Genomic DNA, 21,784 nt, shown 5'->3' with positions numbered 1-21,784 from the left:
ATTTTGAGTTCTGAACAGTAGAGTGTGCACCAGGCTCACTTTGTTTTTAATAATGAATAGGTAGGCTAAAAAAAAAATAAGCCACATTTTCTGAACGGCGTTTCAGGCACTTTAAGCCTATATCTACTTGCTCCTGAGTTGAATTAAGTTTGATTGGGTCATTAATGCCAAGACAACTAATCCTTGACTCATGATCACAATTGAGCCAAAAATTTTGGTCGCTAAGTGAAACATTTGTTCAGTGAGTTTCACCCCATTTTACAGCTTTCCTTGCCACAGCTGTTAAGTGAAACACTGCCGCTGTGAACTCAATCACGCCACTGTTAAGTGGATCCAGCTTCCCCATTGACTTTGCTGGTCAGAAGGTCGCAAAAGGGGATCACTATTTATGACCCCCGTCATAAATACGAGTCAGTTGCCAAGCGTCCAAATTCTGATTGTGAATCCGCGATGGTCGTAAGTGTGAAAAACGGTCATAAGTCACTTTTTTCCCCAGGGCTGTTGCAACTTTGACCGGTCACTAAATGAACTGTTGTAAGTTGAATCACTCTGCAATCACCTTGCATCAGAATTTCAATTGAAAAAAACATGGTCCAAATTACTGGGTGATCAGAAGGAAGTGCAATGCTCAGCAGGTATTCAAGATCTTCCTACAGACCAAAGAAATTCTTCAAGGTACAGAGAACGATTTACTGTTCTTGACCATGAACAGAGCAGGGAATGTCTATGGAGGTTCTCAGTCCATCCAGGTCGTGGTTGTCCCAATGTTGCTTTTTTTTCAGGAGACAACTGGACCTTCTTGTTCTTTCTTTGAAGACGTTTCACTTCTCATCCAAGAAGCTTCTTCGGCTCTGACTGGATGGTGGGGAGTGGAAGGATTTATACTCCTTGCAGAGAGCTGGTCGTTTGCCTTCTTTTAGAGCACGGGTGTCAAACTCGCCACGTCTCGTGACGTATCGCGACGTATCGTGACTTGTTTTTCATTGCTGGACCTGGGGTGGGCATACCATCCGTATCAGCCAGCAGTTTGACACCCCTGTTTTAGAGAGTCGTTGAGGCCACCTAGAGGTTTACCTGTGTACTGTAGCCAAGAAGGCTCTACACACATTTGCACTACTCGGGTGACCCTGAAGATCCACTAGCAGTCAGCACCCAGATCAGCATAGATTAACTCCAAGGTTAACAACTGAACAACAATCAAGTAAGCAATACTTCAGTCAAGAAACTGTCAGAGAAGCCAACAGCAAACAGCCCAATCAAAGAATCTCTAAGATCACCCTGACCAAGAAGGACAGGGCAAGCCGCCAGAATATAAAGTGACAGCAAACTGCACTCCTTACCAGCACTGATGATGTTACCAAGTTCAGTAATAATAGCAAACTTTAATTAGTTTCAGCAGAATCTATAAAAGCATGCTTACTAAGCACCAATGAAACTCTGTAGAAAAACCCTGTTAGGAAACAATGAGTCAAACTGACCACTGATCAATAAACTGATCCAATAACTCCTCCTCTCCACATACCCCTCTACCTTCTAGCATTGATGATGTTACCTAGTTGGGTAATGAAACGTCTGCAAGAAAACTACCCAGCTCAGAGAGCACCAAGGACCCCACAATCCTCCTCCTCCTCCTCCTTTAGCAGTGATGTTGTTACCTAGTTTGTGTCATGAAACATCTGCAAGAAAAGAAACAAGCTCAGAGAGCACCAAGGACCCCATAGTCCTCCTCCTCCTCCTCATGCTCCACGTGCTCCTGCTCCTTCTCTCCTCTCCCCCCCCCAGTACTGATGATGTCACCTAGTTTTGGTCATGAAACGTCTGCAAGAAAACAAGCAAGCTCAGAGAGCACCAAGGACCCCTCACTAAATTACTGCTAGATAAAAAATTGAACGTAATGATTCTAGGCTGATTCCTCTCTTGACTCCACCCCCCCAGGCTCTGCCAGCCCTTTCCCTAGAGTATAACTGATAACGCATCACTTATTTTGTTGATTTTCCCAAGCAAGGCTGGTGTACAAGTCAACAAGAGCGGTTCTGCTATTTTCAACTTTCTTGGGCATGTGGGCTTTTTCCAATTAGGCATTTTTTATGACTATCTGGGTTTGCTTAAGAAGCAACACTCTCTGATTTATGGAGCTTCAAATTAGCAGGGACAACTGTCTAGTGTACTGGGAAAGAATCTTAAAAACAAAGCTTGTACAAATATTTGATTGAATTCACAATGTTGCAGTGACCTGGTTGTCTTTAACTTGCTCTTTGGAGATTACAGAGAATGGGATGTTTGCTAAAGTGGATGTCTTAATTTTCATCCCTTGTTGCCAGTTGTAAGAAGCGCTGGACAGGGGGTTGAGCGAGGGAGGGCCTGGCGTAGAGAATGATTTAACTGGCTTTATTTCTAACTTTTTTGTTGGGGGATGAAAGATACAAAGAAAGCTCAGCTGTTGTTGTTGTTGTTGTTGTTTTTATGACAATGAATACAACCTTAGTGTTTGCCAAGAAAGATCAACTCAGCCAAGGGCTCCGCTATCTATCTTCAGATAGTAATGTTGATGAACTTCTCAGTATAAGAATACAAGAATTTGTGGGAGGGGGAGGAGGAGGAGGAGGAGGAAGAGGAGGAGGAGGAGGAGGGACGGACTGTGGGGTTCTTGGTGATCTCTGAACTGGGTTGTTTTCTTGCAGACATTTCATAACCAGAGTAGGTGACATCATCAATGCTAGAAGGGAGGAAGGGGAGGAAGGGGAGGAGGGGGAGGAGGAGGAGGGGGAGGAGGGGGAGGAGGAGGAGGAGGAGGAGGAGGAAGAAGAAGGACGGACTGTGAGGTTCTTGGTGATCTCTGAACTGAATTGTTTTCTTGCAGACATTTCATAACCAGAGTAGGTGACATCATCAATGCTAGAAGGGAGGAAGGGGAGGAGGGGGAGGAGGGGGAGGAGGAGGAGGAGGAGGAGGAGGAGGAGGAGGAGGAGGAGGAGGAAGGACGGACTGTGAGGTTCTTGGTGATCTCTGAACTGAATTGTTTTCTTGCAGACATTTCATAACCAGAGTAGGTGACATCATCAATGCTAGAAGGGAGGAAGGGGAGGAGGGGGAGGAGGGGGAGGAGGAGGAGGAGGAGGAGGAGGAGGAGGAAGGACGGACTGTGAGGTTCTTGGTGATCTCTGAACTGAATTGTTTTCTTGCAGACATTTCATAACCAGAGTAGGTGACATCATCAATGCTAGAAGGGAGGAAGGGGAGGAAGGGGAGGAGGGGGAGGAGGAGGAGGGGGAGGAGGGGGAGGAGGAGGAGGAGGAGGAGGAGGAAGAAGAAGGACGGACTGTGAGGTTCTTGGTGATCTCTGAACTGAATTGTTTTCTTGCAGACATTTCATAACCAGAGTAGGTGACATCATCAATGCTAGAAGGGAGGAAGGGGAGGAGGGGGAGGAGGGGGAGGAGGAGGAGGAGGAGGAGGAGGAGGAGGAGGAGGAGGAGGAAGGACGGACTGTGAGGTTCTTGGTGATCTCTGAACTGAATTGTTTTCTTGCAGACATTTCATAACCAGAGTAGGTGACATCATCAATGCTAGAAGGGAGGAAGGGGAGGAGGGGGAGGAGGAGGAGGAGGAGGAGGAGGAGGAGGAGGCCACGGCAAAGAAAACTCGAGTGGCTTTTTACCTTAACACAGAGAGAGGATGTTACTGACTCAGTCCCTGACTCAGCTGCATTGTGCAGGGCAATGCTGAAGCTGCACAACTCTCACGTGCAAAGCAGATGATCTAGCCAGCAGACTGCACAGCCAAGAGAAGTAGGAGAAGGACACATCCTATCGCTGCCCCTTTTCATTTAACAGCTTTGGCTTCCTTATTCCTTTGATGTGTTCAAAGTAACACATTTTGTGCCTGGAGGTGACGTGGGTTTGCATTTAAATTTTTAATTCTTTTTCTTTTTCCCCTCAAAAACCTTTAGTTTGATTTGGGCCAGCCCACGTTTTGGTTGTTATTCCTGCACACTGTGTCTACCTTTCATCTCTGTCTGCATGATGTGACAGGGCAATCTTGCTAAACCAAGAGGACTGAGGAGGGGAGAAGGAAAGGGGAGAAGGAAGGAAGGAAGGAAGGAAGGAAGGAAGGAAGGAAGGAAGGAAGGAAGGAAGGAAGGAAGGAAGGAAGGAAGGAAGAGAGAGAGAGAGAGAAAGAAAGAGAGAGAGAGAGAGAGAGAGAAAGAAAGAAGGAAGGAAGGAAGGAAGGAAGGAAGGAAGGAAGGAAGGAAGGAAGGAAGGAAGGAAAGAAAGAAAGAAAGAAAGAAAGAAAGAAAGAAAGAAAGAAAGAAAGAAAGAAAGAAAGAAAGAAAGAAAGAAAGAAAGAAAGAAAGAAAGGCAAGGAGGATTGTGGGGCAAAGGTTATGTCAAATTATACCCATTACAGCAATAAGGTGGGGGATGAAGGAAGGAATGAAAATTCCATGCTATTCCTTTGGAAAAAGCCTAAAAGCTGGGCCTAAAACTGGACCATTTATCTGAAATAATATAAGTACTCCTGCTTGAGCAGGGGGTTGGACTGGAAGACCTCCAAGGTCTCACTCTATTATTCTATGTTGTGTTCTACTCTGTTATCTTCTAGCCCAGCCTGCAACAAATTGATTGTCGAATGTAGGGATATAGAAATGATAAGCATAGACAACTGCACTGAAATGAGTCTTAGCAAAAGTTGAACTTAAGAATGCGCCGTAATTTCCTACCATGCAGGCATTTCCTTAACCTGGAACCAGCTGTGAGGGCTATTTATGACAGGCGGCAAATATATTTCTACTTTACAATAGATATGCAATGACCATGGTAACAGTCATGTCAAGGCTACGTCAACTGTTGACTTTTTTTTTTTTTAACCTGACCAAAGTCCTGAATTCAAAAGAGCTTACATTCGTTTTATTTATTCTAACCAAGGTCAAATTTGATTTTTTTAACAGTTTAAAACAGTTTTAACAGGTGGTTGTTTTTTTTATTAAAAAAAAAACTAGTTCCTTGCTGTGAAAGGAAGGAAATTGCTAGCTGGTTGTTTTCTTCCAAGATTGTTGCCTCGTTGCCTCCAAGATTGGAAAAGTTGAAGCAAGAGATGGTGACTTCTCACTGACCGAGTTTACAAGTGAAACAACCACGTGTGGCTGCAGAAAACAATGTGCAGACTCAGCCATTGTGTTTTAATTATCCATTAAGTGCTTGGTTCAAAAGGAGAACTGGGGTAATTGCTAAATGAGAGAACACAAGCCAAGCTACACCTGGTCAACCACAAACAAGTGTTTAGTGGTTTGGCGAGCTAATTATTTTTCACGAGAGGCTGTTTTACTGGATATACGACTTTTGACGTGTAATTTTAAATTACGCTCACAGAGATTGTTCACTGAACATTGTTTAATGTTCTAGCTTGGTGAAATCTAAGAGTAGATACTGTAAGGAAGCTTGTCATATTTGCAAGACGATTGGAAGACAGTCAGGCTGAAGTGAGGGTAGAATTGGGGTGCCCCCATCTGCCACAAAAAAATTCCTGGGTAATTTATATCTGCCTCTCTTTTGTAGCTCAAGGCGGTGTGTGGCTTGCAAACAATAACAGAATAACAAAAGTGGAAGGGACCTTGGAGCTTGCAGATGATCTGAAGAGCTTAGAAAAATGTGAGCACTTAACACTTGAACTGACCAAAGAAAACAGGGGTAAGGGGAGCATTTCCAGAGATTCTACAGGTTTCCTCTAATGACAACGTTGAAAGAAAAAATCAGGTCCAGTTCCAAGTCGGGAATAAAATGGAGGCTGCTTTGGAAAGAAGGACTGTTTATTGATGAGCAGAACCAGCAACAGCATGCAGTTCTAGGACAGCTGTCAAAATGGAGTTGAGAGTAGGCGTGTACCTTCTGATTGAGGTGCTCCAGGGGCTTGTGCAATGTAGTGAGCCTTGTGTCAATGGTGGTGGGTTAATCCTGTTATGTACTAAAGGACATGTCCTCTCCTTAGAATTTGAGTGGGAGAATGTAAATTCTTAATCCCATCAGCTGTGAGGGCTGAAGGCATTTTGTTTATGAATAGATTGGCCCAGTCTTTCTGAATAATAATAAGTTGGAAGGAACCTTGGAGGTCATCTAGTCCAACCCCCTGCTCAGTCAGGAAATCCTATACCATTTCAGACAAATGGCTGTCCAGTCTCTTCTTAAAAAAATCCAGTGTTGGAGCATTCACCGCTTCTGGAGGCAGGTTGTTCCACTGGTTAATTGTTCTAACTGTCAGGAAGTTTATCCTTAGTTCTAGGTTGCTTCTCTCCTTGACTAGTTTCCATCCGTGGCTTCTTGTCCTGCTTTCAGGTGCTTTGGAGAACAGCTTGACTCCCTCTTCTTTGTGGCAGCCCCTGAGATATTGGAACACTGCTATCATGTCTCCCCTCATCCTTGTCTTCATTAAACTAGACCTACCTAATTCCAGCAACCCTTCTTCATATGTTTTAGCCTCCAGTCCCCTAATCATCTTTGTTGCTCTTCTCTGTACTCTTTCTAGAGCAGACATGTCAAACACAAGGCCCGGGGGCCAGATCCGGCCCGCGAAGTGGTTTCATGCGGCCCGCGAAGCCATCCTGGAAACAGTGAGTGGAACGGCCCCCACTGCCTTGGCCCTGGCCCAGAGACCCTCCTTCTGCCAGAGACCCTCAGATCTGTCCCACTCCTGCCCAGGCCCCCATAGGCACCCTTGATGCGAACGATGCAGAGCTGGCCACGCCCATCCAGTAGGCCATACGCACTCTAGCCACGCCCACCCAGTAGGCCACACCCACCCTGGCCACACCTACCCAGCCCCCTGAGGGCAACCGCAATGCTGATGCCGCCCTCAATGAAATTGAGTTTGACACCCCTGTTCTAGCGGCTCAACATAGTTACAAATATCCGTCTCTAAAGACTTGAGGCTTCTGCTTGAAGCTATTAAGAAACACTGGGGCTGCCTTCTGCCTTTGTTAAGATTTTTTTTTCATTTCCCCTTTGGGAAAATATAATATCCTGCCTCTTTTTCCTATTAAGAATAAAGAATATTTTAATCTAGGGAGGGAGGGCCTTCCTACAATAACATTTCAGAAAACCCCTTTGGCTGCTTGGCTGAGGCGGTGCCAGGCTCTGAAAGCCAATGTTTAAATAATAATCATGAATCTGATTGCAAGATCACGTTGCCCATCAATGGCAGTTGCAAGAAACGTTCAGAAAAGGTCTAAGCTCCCTTGAAGCTCTTGGGAATTTGGAAAGCTGCTTGAAAGTGCTCAGGAGGAAATTGTGGCAGTAACAAAGGTCTTTGGGGAATCGGAAGCCTCTTGGAGAAGAAGCACATGTCAACACGGTTTGCCATGCAAGCAGAATGCCTGCATGGAAATGCAATGTTCAAGCGATCCTAACACAAAAGATGAGGCAGAAGAGAGAAGAAATGAAACCAGATATTTACGTTAATTTTCTTTTAGATAAAGCACCTGATCAGCATCGGTTCTTAGGTAAAGGTAAAGGTAAAGGTTCCCCCGCACATGTGTGCTAGTCGTTTCCGACTCTAGGGGCCGGTGCTCATCTCCGTTTCAAAGCCGAAGAGCCAGCGCTTGTCCGAGGACGTCTCCGTGGTCATGTGGCCGGCATGACTAGACGCCAAAGGCGCACGGAACGCTGTTACCTTCCCACCGTAGTGGTCCCTATTTTTCTACTTGCATTTTTACGTGCTTTCAAACTGCTAGGTTGGCAGAAGCTGGGACAAGTAACAGGCGCTCACTCTGTTACGCGGCACTCGGGATTCGACCCACCAAACTGCCGACCTTCTGATCGACAAGCCCAGCGTCCTAAGCCACTGAGCCACCGCGTCCCTGGGTGCTTAGAGCTCACCATAAAACATTAGATTTGAAAAGATTATCAACAGCTAAAGTTACTGTGTTATCTGGTACTGGATTTTGCTCAGACAACACTATAGATCCTACAGTATCCTCAGCTACGTTTTAAAATAATAATAATAAAAAATGCTTAAAATTTATATTTACCCATATTGTACCACTGTAGTATTATTATTATCCTTCTTATCCCCCATGACCTCCAAAGTCCCTCCCAACTTTATTATTATTGTTGTTGTTGTTGTTGTTGTTGTTCAGTTGCCTTGCATGTCCACTGAGAGCTTCTGCACCAGACACAAATCCCTTTTGTTCAAATCATACTTCATAATTCAATTCAATTCAATGTTGAGAAGAAAGTGAGGGAAACTATGCAGAAATAAAAGGAAGGATGGATGACTCTTACCTTTTTGATTTTCTTCTCGATAGTGTTATTTCCAACTGGGATCAAAACTCCTCCGAGGATGGCGAGCACTGCTCCGACGGTTGCCACTGTCAGGAAGGCACAACTTCGATTACACCACATGCTTCCTCACACAGTTGCAGGGTGTTACTGCTGCTTCTCTCTGCTTCTTTGACCTCTCACAGTTCTCTGATTCCGATGTTCCCTCAAAATGTGTATCCTGGAGACCTAAGCAGACTTTCGAAAGAGATAATATCAAACACGTAGAGTCAACACAACTGAAGTTTAGATAAACTGATAAGAACAGTTTGGTTTTTTTGAGTGCTTGACTTACAAACACGATTGGGAACAGAACTTTTGTTGCAGAGCAAAATGGTCCTTTAAGGCAGTCGTGCTTGATTTTGCAACTTTTTATTTTTTTTGGCCACGTACGTTAAGCAAGGGGACGCGGTGGCTCAGTGGGTTAGGACGCTGAGCTTGTCGATCAGAAGGTCGGCAGTTTGGCGGGTCGAATCCCGAGTGCCGCGTAACAGAGTGAGCGCCTGTTACTTGTCCCAGCTTCTGCCAACCTAGCAGTTCGAAAGCACGTAAAAATGCAAGTAGAAAAATAGGAACCACTCTGGTGGGAAGGTAACAGCGTTCCGTGCGCCTTTGGCGTCTAGTCATGCCGGCCACATGACCACGGAGACGTCCTCGGACAAGCGCTGGCTCTTCAGCTTTGAAACGGAGATGAGCACCGGCCCCTAGAGTCGGAAACGACTAGCACACATGTGCAGGGGAACCTTTACCTTTTACCTTAGGTTAAGCAAATCTTTGCGGCCAAATGAATCACAGGGTCATTAAGTGAGAACCCAGCTTCCCCCATTGACTTGGTTTGTCAGAAGCCGGCTGGGAAGGCCTGCAACCATCCTAAATACGTGTTGGTTATCAAGCATCCAAATTTTGATCACGTGACCCTGGGGATGCTGAATCAGCCATAAATGTGAGAAATAGGCATAAATAACATTTTTTTCAGCATTGTTGTAACTTTGAATGGTTGTTAAAAATGTTCATAAGCCAAGGAATATCAAAACTCTCTCTCTCTCTCTCTCTCTCTCTCTCTCTCTCTCTCTCTCTCTCTCTCTCTCTCTCTCTCTCTCTCTCTGTGTGTGTGTGTGTGTGTGTGTGTGTGTGTGTGTGTATTCAGAAGGAAAAAGAGTCAGCAATAATTTCAGACTGAACGGCCTTTTTCTTCATGAAATACATCCACATTTTGGTCAAGAAGTATCAGAGGGGAGGAAATTAATGGCAACGATTAGCTAGAAAGGCTTGATTACATTCTTGGTTTGGCCACTTCTAAAATTGGTTTCCAGCCAAACACACAAACAAAGTGTTTGTGAGAACAAAGATTGAATAAACATCTCTCTACCTGGTTTCAAATGCATGTTTGCAAATGTTTTTCATTAGCTGTTACTTCGTTCTTAATTAGAAGAAGCACATACCTGCATTGTTTGAGTATTACTGCACTGGAATATTATTATCTTACTAATACCGACAGAAGATTAGAAGATCGATGGAAAATAGAAGACAGAGGATAGAAGACAGAAAAAGATAGATAGATAGATAGATAGATAGATAGATAGATAGATAGATAGATAGATAGATAGATGATAGATAGATAGATAGATAGATAGATAGATAGATAGATAGATAGATAGATAGATGATAGATAGATAGACAGACAGACTGATAGACAGAGAGATGATGTGTGTGTGTGTGTGTGGGTGGGTGGGTGAGTGGATAGATGGATAGACAGACAGATGATGTGTGTGTGGGTGGGTGGGTGAGTGGATAGATGGACGGACAGACAGACAGACAGATGGACAGAAAGGGGTGTGTGTGCATGTGTGTGTGCATTTGGGTGAGTGGATAGATGGATGGATGGACGGATGGATCTATTGAGACCTCAGCTACTTCATTATGAGGTACAATATATTTGATCTATTCACCATGTTATTCTACATTCACACAGACTTTCAGCTTGGGATGGTTGCAATGGTTTGCACCGTTGTCATCCATCGATCTGGTAAAGTTGTAGGCTTGCTTGTGTTCCTTTGAGATAAGGCGACAATGCCTTTGGTCATGGTCTACTTCAGCCTTCAGTTCAGATGGCAGGTCAGAAGAGTAAGATCATTCCTCCCCTTCACCTGGAGCAGGAAAAATTGCCACGACCTTCTAGATTCTAGGAGAATTACTGCCATCTTTTGCTTGTCACCAGTTAAATGTTAAAGGAGGGAGACAAGATTGTGCTCGGGTTCTTTAAAAAAAAAGTAGCCGAGGCCGTTCTCGATTTTGAGCAAAGAGAAGATGTCTATATTTAATTGTATATGTATTAACAGTAACAAGAATTGTATTTGCCCAGTATGGAAAAATGCATAGTACTGGAAGAAGAGAAGATCAAGGAAGCACTAGGTGGTATAGTATTGGAACTAGACTGAGAAAGTTCATATGTACCACGGAATTACTACTGGACCCAGACAACATGTTGGTTATTAAGTACTTATGATTGCAAAATTAGAAAATTAATAAAATATTTAGATATTAAAAAAATTGAACCAGTTGCCTAGCATCTGAATTTTGATCAGGTGACATGGGGGATGGTTGTAAGTGTGAAAAATGGTCATAAATCCCTTTTTTCAGTGCTATTGTAACTTTGAAAGGTCACTAAGTGAATTGTTGTAAGTCACAGACTACCTGTTTATACATACATGCATACATATATACATGCATGCACACAGAGAAAAGACACACATATATACACATATACCAGGGGTAGGCAACCTTGGCTCTTTTATGACTCGTGGACTTCAACTCCCAGAATTCCTGAGCCAGCATGGCTCAGCTTGGAAACCTCTCCCTTTCCCCTCAGCGTGGCTGGCTTAGGAATTCTGGGAGTTGAAGTCCACAAGTCATAAAGCAGCCTAGGCCTAGGCCAGGGGTAGGCAACCTTGGCTCTTTTATGACTCGTGGACTTCAACTCCCAGAATTCCTGAGCCAGCATGGCTCAGCTTGGGAACCTCTCCCTTTCCCCTCAGTGTGGCAGGCTTAGGAATTCTGGGAGTTGAAGTCCACGAGTCATAAAAGAGCCAAGATTGCCTACCCCTGACATATACAGACGTTAAACAGTAAAGGTTTTCCCTGTCCAGTCATGTCCAACTCTAAGGGGCAGTGCTCATCCCTATTTCCTACTCGCCAAGGGAGCCAGCATTGTCTGAAGACATTTCCATGGTCATGACTATACACCGAGGTTCAGAGAACACTGTTACCTCCCCACCGAAGTGGTACCCATTGATCTACTCGCATTTGCATGCTTTCGAAGTGCCAGTTGGGCAGGAGCTGGAGCAAGGAACGGGAGCAAACTCCATCATATAGTACTTGGGTCTCGAACTGCCAACCTTCCGCTTAACAAGCACAGTGTCTTAACCTCTAGCCCATCATAAAAAGGTAAAGGTAAAGTTTCCCCCGCACATGCGTGCTAGTTGTTTCCGACTCTAGGGGCCGGTGCTCATCTCCGTTTCAAAGCCAAAGAGCCAGCGCTTGTCCGAGGACGTCTCCGTGGTCACGTGGCCGGCATGACTAGATACCAAAGGTGCACGGAACGCTGTTACCTTCCCACCGTAGTAGTCCCTATTTTCCTACTTGCATTTTTATGTGCTTTCGAACTGTTAGGTTGGCAGAAGCTGGGATGAGTAACAGGCGCTCACTCTGTTACACGGCAATCGGGATTCGACCTGCCAAACTGCCGACCTTCTGATCGACAAGCTCAGCGTCCTAACCCACTGAGCCACCGCGTCCCTTCTAGCCCATCATGCCCTCCCCCAATAAATAGACATACTCTTCTCTACTTCAAATTCATATTCTAGCTCTCAAGAATTCTCAAACACAGCATCCAACCACTCCCACTTAAATTGCATCGTTGCTGGATTGTTCTCCTTTGAAGAGGCACAAGGCCGTGGCTTCTTTTCCTAACTTGCATTTCCAGAAGTGTCCATAGGAAGGAGTGGGGATAAAAAGTGTACAGTGTACAGCGTAAACTAACAATGCAAACTCCATCCCGACCTCCTTGGGCAGCTTGCCTCACGACATCACAATGCACACACATTTTTCATCCTTTAGATGTTACTGGGTTCAAGGTCATGCTTTCAAAAATTTCCATTATTGTTTCCACGCTCCAACGTTCATTGTTAAGAACGAAGTCCCTGCGAAGCAATTTAGTGTCAAAACATAGATCATTCCGTCCCCACCCTTACGTTTGGGTGGGTGCTATAGGAAAGCTTTCTTTAAACATATGACAACATCAAGACATCATTCAGGATCTGATTAAGAAATGTACTGTTTAATATGTGCATGAAAATCTATACAGTAAGGAAGGTGGATAATATTTTTAAGACACATATATTAAGGTATGCCCTGTTGCAAGTTTGGAAAAAAATATAAGCTAAATGATAAAATACCAATTTGGGCAATACCTAAACATGCAATAGAAAATATAAGTGTGGGATTCAAACACGATGTGACTACATATAAAGATATTCTTAGAATGGAAAGGAATGTATGGCAATTAAAGCCATTCAATATTTTAAAAGAAGAAAGAATAGTGCGGACTTGGTTTCAGTATGGTAAGGTTACAAGCTAGATGGAAAGAGGATCAGAAAGTTGGTATTTCGACAACCGATGAAAATTTGGTTAAACAAATAAGAGATCAAAGTCCAGCGCATATAAGGAGGATATATAATGCACTGATAGAAATAGATTCAGAAACGGAACTTGTTAAAGATTGCATGATAAAGTGGGCCCAGAATTTTCAGGAGCCCATAGCGATGGATATCTGGGAAAAGATATGGGTCAGAAATGTGAAATTTACACAGGCACAAAATTAAAGAGAGAATTTTTATAAGATGTTTTATAGATGGCATTTAGATCCAAAAAAATTAGCATGTATGTCTCCGAATTATCAGCCTAAATGTTGGAGGTGTGGTTGTGATGATGCAACCTATTATCATATATGGTGGACTTGTAAAAAAAGTTAAAGCTTTTGGGATTGAAATTTGGTGGAATATGCAGAAGATATTTAAGAAAAAGAACTGAAGAAGCTTCTTGGATGAGAAGCAAAACGTTTTCAAAAGGGGGGGGGGAAACGCCAAGAAAGTCCAGTCGCCTTTTGAAAAGCACTTCTGGAACCTGAATATTTAGGGCAGGGGTCTTCAAACCTGGCCCTTTTATGACTTGTGGACTTCAACTCCCAGAATTCCTCAGCCAGAGCTGAATACAGGGTATAAACTTTAACCAACTTAAGCTAAAATATGCTAACCAACTAAAAAAAGACACTTTAGATTCTATCGCATTTTGACTCCTCTTAACATAACTAAATAACTAAATAATAATAACTAATTAATAATTATAATTATCTATTAATCTATCAGCCTACCTATCAATCAATTAACCTACCTATCTATAATCAGCCTGTCAATCAACCTACCTGTCAACTTATTAACCAGCCTTCCAATCAATCTATCAATCAAACTGCATACCTATCTATCAAGTTACCTACGTACCTATCAATCTATCAAGCTAGCTAACTATCAATATATTAAGCTACCCAGTGCTTTTTTGGTAAAAGAAAAATGTGCCAGAACTCACACATGTCATACAACCCGCCTTGCCTACCCTACAAGGTTCCATCCAAAAAAGGTGCCAGAACTCTGTTCTGAGCGTTCAATGAGAAAAAAAAAGCCCTGAAGCTACCTACCCTATCAAGCTACCTACCTATCAATCCATCAATCCATCAACCCACCCACCCACCCACCCACCTGGTGTAGGGTTTCTCCTCCGCCCTTCGTATTCCCATGTAGGACAATCCTAGATCCCACAAAGCTCCAAGAACAAACCAGCCCTGATAGACACTGGTGCGCATATACTCACAGGCAACATGCTAGAAGAGCAGCAATAGTAGAAGTAAAAAGTGACAGAACTCCAAGAACAGCTCAGAGCTGCGTGTCTAGCTAACTGCTCTTTTCTAAGCTCCAGAAAAAAAGAATTAAAATCATTGCATTGTTTAAGGCAGTCTGGGAGAAGTCCGCTCAGAAGGCAGAACGGTATAGCTGCCAGCAGGACTGCCGGAGAATTAGAAACATTATTTTAAGGGGGAAAAAAGAAAAAAAAGGGAAAAAACCCCAGCATTAATTCAAGCAGCTCTTTCAAGACTGTCTTTGGGACTCTTTGAAGAGAACAAGGGGACGGGCCAGGGCTATAGCATTCTCAGTTGCTCCACACCCAAAAGGCAGCTGAGAAGTTCCTTGTTTGCTTAGGAATACGGGCTCTCTTCCCTTCTTAAGAGAATGGAGTGTGGCGTCTTCCACTTGCGTTCAAGGAAAGATTCTCATCACCAGGAATCTGTCTACGGTGTTCTCCAGGTCTGGGTGCCTCAGCACATAGCAGACGGGTGATTCATCTGGCTGGTGTTCAAAGGCTAAGCAAGGTCGGCCCTGAGGACTTCTGGAATAGGAAGACGCTCAGAAATCCTTGGGCCCTTAGGCTAGTGTGAAAAGTTGGGGGGGGAAAAATGATCCTAGAGGAAAGCCAAAGGCTTCACAAGGTGTCAAGCTTGGACTAGAAGACCTTCAAGGCCCCTTCCAACTCTGTTGTTCTGTTAAGCTCACATTGGTGTCCTTTCCTTTCCCTTCCCTTCCCTTCCCTTTGATGAAGACTTTTCCGGAAAAGTCTTCATCGCCTTCCTTTCCTTTCCCTTCTCCTTTCTCTGCATCTTCCTCTTCCTCTTCCTCTTCCCCTTCCCTTCATGCTTTCCCCTTCTCTTCCGCTTTGCCTTCCCCATCTGGTCCATTGTTAACTTTTCCCTGGTTTGGTCAATTTTCCCCTCAAATCCCACCTTCCTCCAGATCTTTTTTTTTTGCAGGAAGACCTCTTCCTCTTACCCTAAAGACAAACATCTACACATGTATTATTTCCAGCCAGGAGACTTGATTTCCCCGTTCCCCGCTGTACAACACCCAGTGCAGGCACTCCTCTTTAAGCAACAGTCTTGTTTAGCAACCCTCCGCAGCGACCTGCAGGAATGAAAAAGTAGCTTGGCCACCCGTCTTCACATTTGCAAAACTAGGCAGGTCTGCAAAGCCAAGAAAAACATGTTGTGCTTACTCCATGGAGCGTTCTGCAGGCTGGCTTGAATGTGCATCATTAGAACCTTGGTGGAGCAGTGGGCTAATGCCTCCTTAAGTAACACCAGCTGCCTGCAATTAGTGCAGGTTCGAGTCCCACCAGGCTCAAGGTTGACTCAGCCTTCCATCCTTCCGAGGTGGGTAAAATGAGGACCCAGATTGTTGGGGGCAATTAAGCTGACTTTGTAATAATGCCGCTTGGGGTGTGTGTGAAAGCCCTAATAAGCAGGCATATACATAGAATGAAGGCTACTGCTAAGCTTGTAAGCCGCCCTGAGTCTTTGGAGAATGGCGGGATATAAATGGAATTAAAATAAAAAAATAAAAAAAATTATCCAATGGCATTCCAAAAGGGAAACAGGCAAGAAGAAAGCCAGAATCCCCTTCTCTTTCCCAAAGGCTCAGCCCATAAGAACTAGTGAATTGATGGGAAAAAGGATTTCACGCTCCTTGTCAACATCCTGGGATGACTTTATGATCAGATCATGACTCCACTGGATCACTTCCAGTGACTCCGAACCACTTTCCCAGTTAACCTTCATAGTTGGAAACTGCAGTTCCCCGAGCATTTCGTCTCAAGTAATCCTCTAGTATTTCTCCCACAGTAATGTCACCCCGAGTCCCAAAATAGAAGAAAAGCACCAGGTAGAAAATTTTAGGAGCAATAGCATCATCTTTCACTTCCCCACTTAGGGATTCTGACAGAAACTAACTTTTGTTGTTGTTAGCTGTGAAGTCGTGTCCGACCCATCGCAACCCCATGGACGACGTTCCTCCAGGCCTTCCTGTCCTCTACCATCTTCTGGAGTCCATTGAAGCTCACGCCTCCTGCTTCAGTGACTCCATCCAGCCACCTCATTCTCTGTTGTCCCCTTCTTCTATTGCCATCAATCTTTCCCAGCATGAGGCTCTTCTCCAGTGAGTCCTTCCTTTTCATTAGGTGGCCAAAGTATTTGAGTTTTAGCTTCAGGATCTGGCCTTCTAAAGAGCAGTCAGGGTTGATCTCCTCTAGGACTGACTGGTTTGATCGCCTTGCAGTCCAAGAGACTCGCAGGAGTCTTCTCCAGCACCAGAGTTCAAAGGCCTCAATTCTTTGGCACTCAGCTTTTTTTATGGTCCAGCTTTCACTGCCATACATTGCAAGAAACTAACTTTGCCACTTTTCGAACCTCAATTAAAGTTCTTCCTTGTTTGGTTCCAACTTCCAAGTGCTCTCCACCTTTCTCTTGGTTTGTTTTAGCCAAGCCATTTCATTTCTGCAATTAGTTCTTTCCAGTCCGCCCTGCTGTATTTTAATTGCTTTTATTTTCTTGGGATAATCACTCCAGAGCAAAGAAGCTCTGAATGCAACGGAGGACAAAGCGAAGCAAGATTTGCATCAACACAGGTAACTGCCAATCTCTTAAGGAAAGCTCAGAGTGAACCACAATGGTTATATTCCCTGAAGTTGAATAACGCTTGTTGAGCAATCTTTAATTGGGAAGGGTTGTTGGGTTTTTTTTTTGTTTGTTAGTTTGTTTTTTTCTTCCGTAAAACCTCCTACATGCTTCCTTTCTTGTTGCAGAAGATTTAAGGCAGTGCTGGGAAAAAAACGTGGCTCTCCTGCTGTTTTTGGATTGCAATTCCCAGTAGCTCCAGTCTTCTATTCTTGACATTTATTTGTCAGGAATAATGAGAAGAACATTAGAACACCACAGGACACCTGTGTTTCCAGCTGATCTATTCACACAAATATATATATATATATATATATTTTTAAAAGAAATGCCCCTAGAAAGGAGAGTAGATATTTTTATCTCTTACCTCTCCATCTTCATCTGAAAGGTCCAGACTGGGCCTGAATAGGTCTACAATTGCATAAGACTGTGAATCTATGTTTGACTTGCTTGGATAATCTGGGTTCCAGACTAACATTTTTTCTTCTTCCTAAAGGACATTTTATTTTTTTCTAGAGACATGGTTGAAAACTTGCTTTGATGTGCCTATAAGAGTCTTTCAATTTCATGGGTCTTCTTCAAAATACTATCCCAGAAACTTTGGGGGAAGGGGGAGACACACCTGTAGAGTAGAACCTCTTCTTTTCAAGTCCCACTCTAAATAAGCCAGCCAATTTCTGGAACGAGTTTTCTAAAGCTTTTTTAACTATTATATCATCAACGCAGTTCAAGACAATAGTTCCAGGAGACTTTGCTTCCAATAAGGCAGGCCAGTTATTACAACTCCCACTGTTTTTATTTTATTTTTTTAAAAAAGAGGCCAGTCTAGACCTATCCTCAAATTATCCAATCACGTTACAAAACTGTTCAAAGATCTACGACATTTGACCACAAACGTAAAGAGAGGGGAAGATTGGGAAATCAAGATTCTCATTTCTACTTTTGAGAATTACTGAAAATTACTGACTCGGAGAAAAGGCAAAAAAAAAAAAAATCAAATTAGAAATGGATCCTGCTCAATGAAATAAATAAATACACACTTGGGGAATTCTCAGAGGTCTTTCCTAAAGGGAAACCCTAATAGATCCTTAATTAATCACTTTTCTAAAGGTTGCAGAAGAAGATTGCAAAAGTCATTCAGGATAAAGCTATCAATAGCTCTCCAGAGAGCTATATATTACCGCCAGCATCAAAGGCAGCATCAGATCGGAAAACATGTGCAAGATGTTCCTTTGATAGCCATCTGCACACCCTGGGAGAATAACGTTGAACATAGTGAACCTCCGCGTGATCCTGGAATGCTATCTTTAAATTCTTTAGCACTAAAATAGGGAGGTCCTTGGTGAGCTTACTTTGCCCTTCCCTGTATCCCAAAAGTTCACCTGCATTACTCAGGTGAGGAAGGCAACCATGCCTTGCAGGATTTGGGATTCTTTGATGGAGAGTTAAGGCCCTGGCATTTTAGAGGCCACCCCATTCACAATGAACGGGAAGAAGACGACGGTTGGTTGCAAAGAGCAATCGAATTATGCCATCACATTTTGAATGAAGTGTTTCACTCCAGATTCAGAAGAGTTTGATTTCGGAGCCCCTAGTAGCCAGACAGACAATATACTGCACAGATAAAGATTTTGCAAAAGTTCTTGATCCGTAGTATTTCATAATATTGAGATCTGTGCTGAATACTACATGGATATGTACTAGTCAAGGAGAGAAGCAACCTAGAACTAAGGAGAAACTTCCTGACCGTTAGAACAATTAACCAGTGGAACAGCTTGCCTCCAGAAGCGGTGAAGGCTCCAACACTGTACAGCCATTTGTCTGCAATGGTAAAGGGTTTCCTGCCTGAACAGGGGGTTGGACTAGATGACCTCCAAGGTCCCTTCTGACATTATTATTATTATTATTATTATTATTATTATTATTATTATTATTATTATTATTATTATTATTAATGTCTCTGCTGAATAGTATATGGATATATATATATATATATATATATATATATATATATATATATATATATGTTTCAAATGTTAACTATTTAGATTACCTTGCTAGGCCCCAAACATGGGGCAAATCTTTATTTCCTGTTTTCAGCCTATCTTGAAGGCTATCGAACAGGCAGTAGTCACACCGGACAATTCATATATTTGTGTAAATTACTAACAAAGAATTAAAGGGAAACTGGGATGCATTTCTGACTCCTTAGTCGTCCTCAGCCAGCCATACCCTTCTGAGATTCGAACCAGGGCTGATTGCATATGAGGCAGTGTTATTTGCCTCTAAGCCACAAGGTCTCTCTCGCTCTGTTAGCTTTTTTTCTGCAAGGGAAGATATGTTTCAAATGTTAACTATTTAGATTACCTTGCTAGGCCCCAAACATGGGGCAAATCTTTATTTCCTGTTTTCAGCCTATCTTGAAGGCTATCGAACAGGCAGTAGTCACACCGGACAATTCATATATTTGTGTAAATTACTAACAAAGAATTAAAGGGAAACTGGGATGCATTTCTGACTCCTTAGTCGTCCTCAGCCAGCCATACCCTTCTGAGATTCGAACCAGGGCTGATTGCATATGAGGCAGTGTTATTTGCCTCTAAGCCACAAGGTCTCTCTCGCTCTGTTAGCTTGCATATGCTGCCTCATATGCAATCAGCCCTGGTTCGAATCTCAGAAGGGTATGGCTGGCTGAGGACGACTAAGGAGTCAGAAATGCATCCCAGTTTCCCTTTAATTCTTTGTTAGTAATTTACACAAATATATGAATTGTCCGGTGTGACTACTGCCTGTTCGATAGCCTTCAAGATAGGCTGAAAACAGGAAATAAAGATTTGCCCCATGTTTGGGGCCTAGCAAGGTAATCTAAATAGTTAACATTTGAAACATATCTTCCCTTGCAGAAAAAAAGCTAACAGAGCGAGAGAGACCTTGTGGCTTAGAGGCAAATAACACTGCCTCATATGCAATCAGCCCTGGTTCGAATCTCAGAAGGGTATGGCTGGCTGAGGACGACTAAGGAGTCAGAAATGCATCCCAGTTTCCCTTTAATTCTTTGTTAGTAATTTACACACACATATATATATATATATATATATATCTGTACTGCATAGTATATGGATATATTATAAACTTTAATCAGAATAGACTGGAAGGGACCATGAAGATCTACTAGTCTGACCCCCTGCTCAAGCAGGGGACCCTATACCATTTCAGACAAGTAGCTGTCCAGTCTCTTCTTAAAAACCTCCAGTGATGGAGCACCCACAACTTCTGGTGGCAAGCTGTTCCACTGGTTAATTGCTCTCTGTTAGGAAGTTTCTCCTTAATTCTAGGTTGCTTCTCTCCTTGATCAGTTTCCATCCATTGTCTCTTATCCTTCCCTTGGGTGATTTGAGGAAAGGTTGACCACCACCACCCTCTTCTTTGTAGCAGCCCCTCAAATACTGGAAGACTGCTATCATGTCACCCCCAGTCCTTCTTTCCTGTAGACTAGCCAGACCCAGTTCCTGCAACCATTCTTCATAGCTGATGGATATATACTGTATAATATATCTGTACTGAATAGTATATGGATTTATATTACATTATATATATATATATATATATATATATATATATATATATATATATATATATATATATATATATATATATATATATATATATATATATTCATCAACTATTCAGTAGAGATCCCGATATCATGAAATCGGGCATTTTTGCAAAATCTTTATTTGGGCAATAAGCAAAATGCACAAGGCAACACGTTGTCTTTTTCCAATTGCCAGAATTCTTTTTTCTTTTCTTTTTTAAAAAAAGATCAATTAAAAGAAAAAGAAATCTTTCCTAAGCTATGTAAGCCATAAAGTTTGTTTAGAATATAAGAAAAACAACAACCCGGTTTTAATTTCACATAACTGAATCCACATCTCCCCGTGACAGTTTCTGGACAGCTTCTGAATACAAAAACAGATCTTTAGCAGCCTTACCTCTCGCCTCTGTAAACAGATCGCTGCCGGTCTTTAAACAAGATCGCTGGTCACTCTGATCCAGGGTTTCCTTCTGCCAATGAATTGTGTATCTTCCTGACCTAATAAATCCCGAAGTCATGAGGTGGGTGGGTAACTTCTTGAATTTAACTTCCCAGTCGGTTGCCGGAGCACGAGTTGAACTTATATTCCGTAGCTATTTATAACAATTATAACCTTCTGCCTCACACAGAAAGACACACACACACACCCTCCCCTTCTAATTCACAATTGCTTTTTGGGGAGGGGAGGGCAAGAGGTTGCGTCACAACTGTGTCAAGGGCCATCCGGGCTAAAAGGGAAGGTTTATGTTACCGGTGGTCCCTTCAAAATAAGCCGGCCTTCATTCCCACCAAGGATTGCTCTTCTAGACAAGCTGTTTACACATGGCTGATAAGCAGTCAAGCAAGGACACTGTTTGGGTTCTGCCCTAGGCATCTCAATGTTTGCCTTTCTCGCCACACAAACATCATCGAAGCTGGAAAGTTATCAGAAAGGAAAAAAGCACTTTTTTTAAAAAAAAAAAAAGGCAGGTTTCCATCCCACGAAGAAAGATGAGATTTCATTCAGGAAAGGGAAGAACTGATTCAGCTGATGAACAATTTACGGGTAAGCTGCATTTACAGGTAGTCCTTGACTTATGGCCGCAGCGGAGCCCCCAAATTTCTGTCGCTAAGCGAGGCAGTTGGGGTTTTGCCCCGTTTTACCACCTTTCGGGCCACGCTTGTGAAGTCAATCCCAGCAGTTGCTAAGCTGGTAAAGGGAACGTGGCTTCCTCGTGGACTTGGCTTGTCAGAAAGCTCCCCAAAGGCGGAATCACGTGACCCTGGGAC

General features: G+C 43.1%; 1 protein-coding gene across 2 annotated transcripts in view; it reads right to left on the bottom strand.

Annotated features, from left to right (window-relative positions):
• The window catches only part of CD36 (CD36 molecule (CD36 blood group)), a 42,211-nt gene extending 21,142 nt beyond the window's left edge, over positions 1-21,069 (bottom strand). Inside the window, exons 1-2 of one of the 2 annotated variants that reach the window (XM_083366313.1) lie at positions 20,913-21,069; positions 8,274-8,507 (exon numbers count right to left, since the gene is read on the bottom strand). In XM_083366313.1, the coding sequence (XP_083222439.1) occupies positions 8,274-8,393 (120 nt within the window). In that variant the 5' untranslated portion in view covers positions 8,394-8,507; positions 20,913-21,069. Of the gene's footprint in view, positions 1-8,273; positions 8,508-17,287; positions 18,099-20,912 lie in introns of those variants that run through there. The other variant, XM_083366314.1, reaches the window with a different exon arrangement.
• Positions 21,070-21,784: the final 715 nt, after the last annotated feature.

The sequence above is a fragment of the Vipera ursinii genome (genome assembly GCF_947247035.1).
Source record: "Vipera ursinii genome assembly, chromosome: 6".
NCBI classification, from domain to species: Eukaryota; Metazoa; Chordata; class Lepidosauria; order Squamata; family Viperidae; genus Vipera; species Vipera ursinii.
The sequence above is the reverse complement of the archived record's forward strand: the minus strand, read 5'-3'. Positions and strand labels throughout refer to the sequence as shown.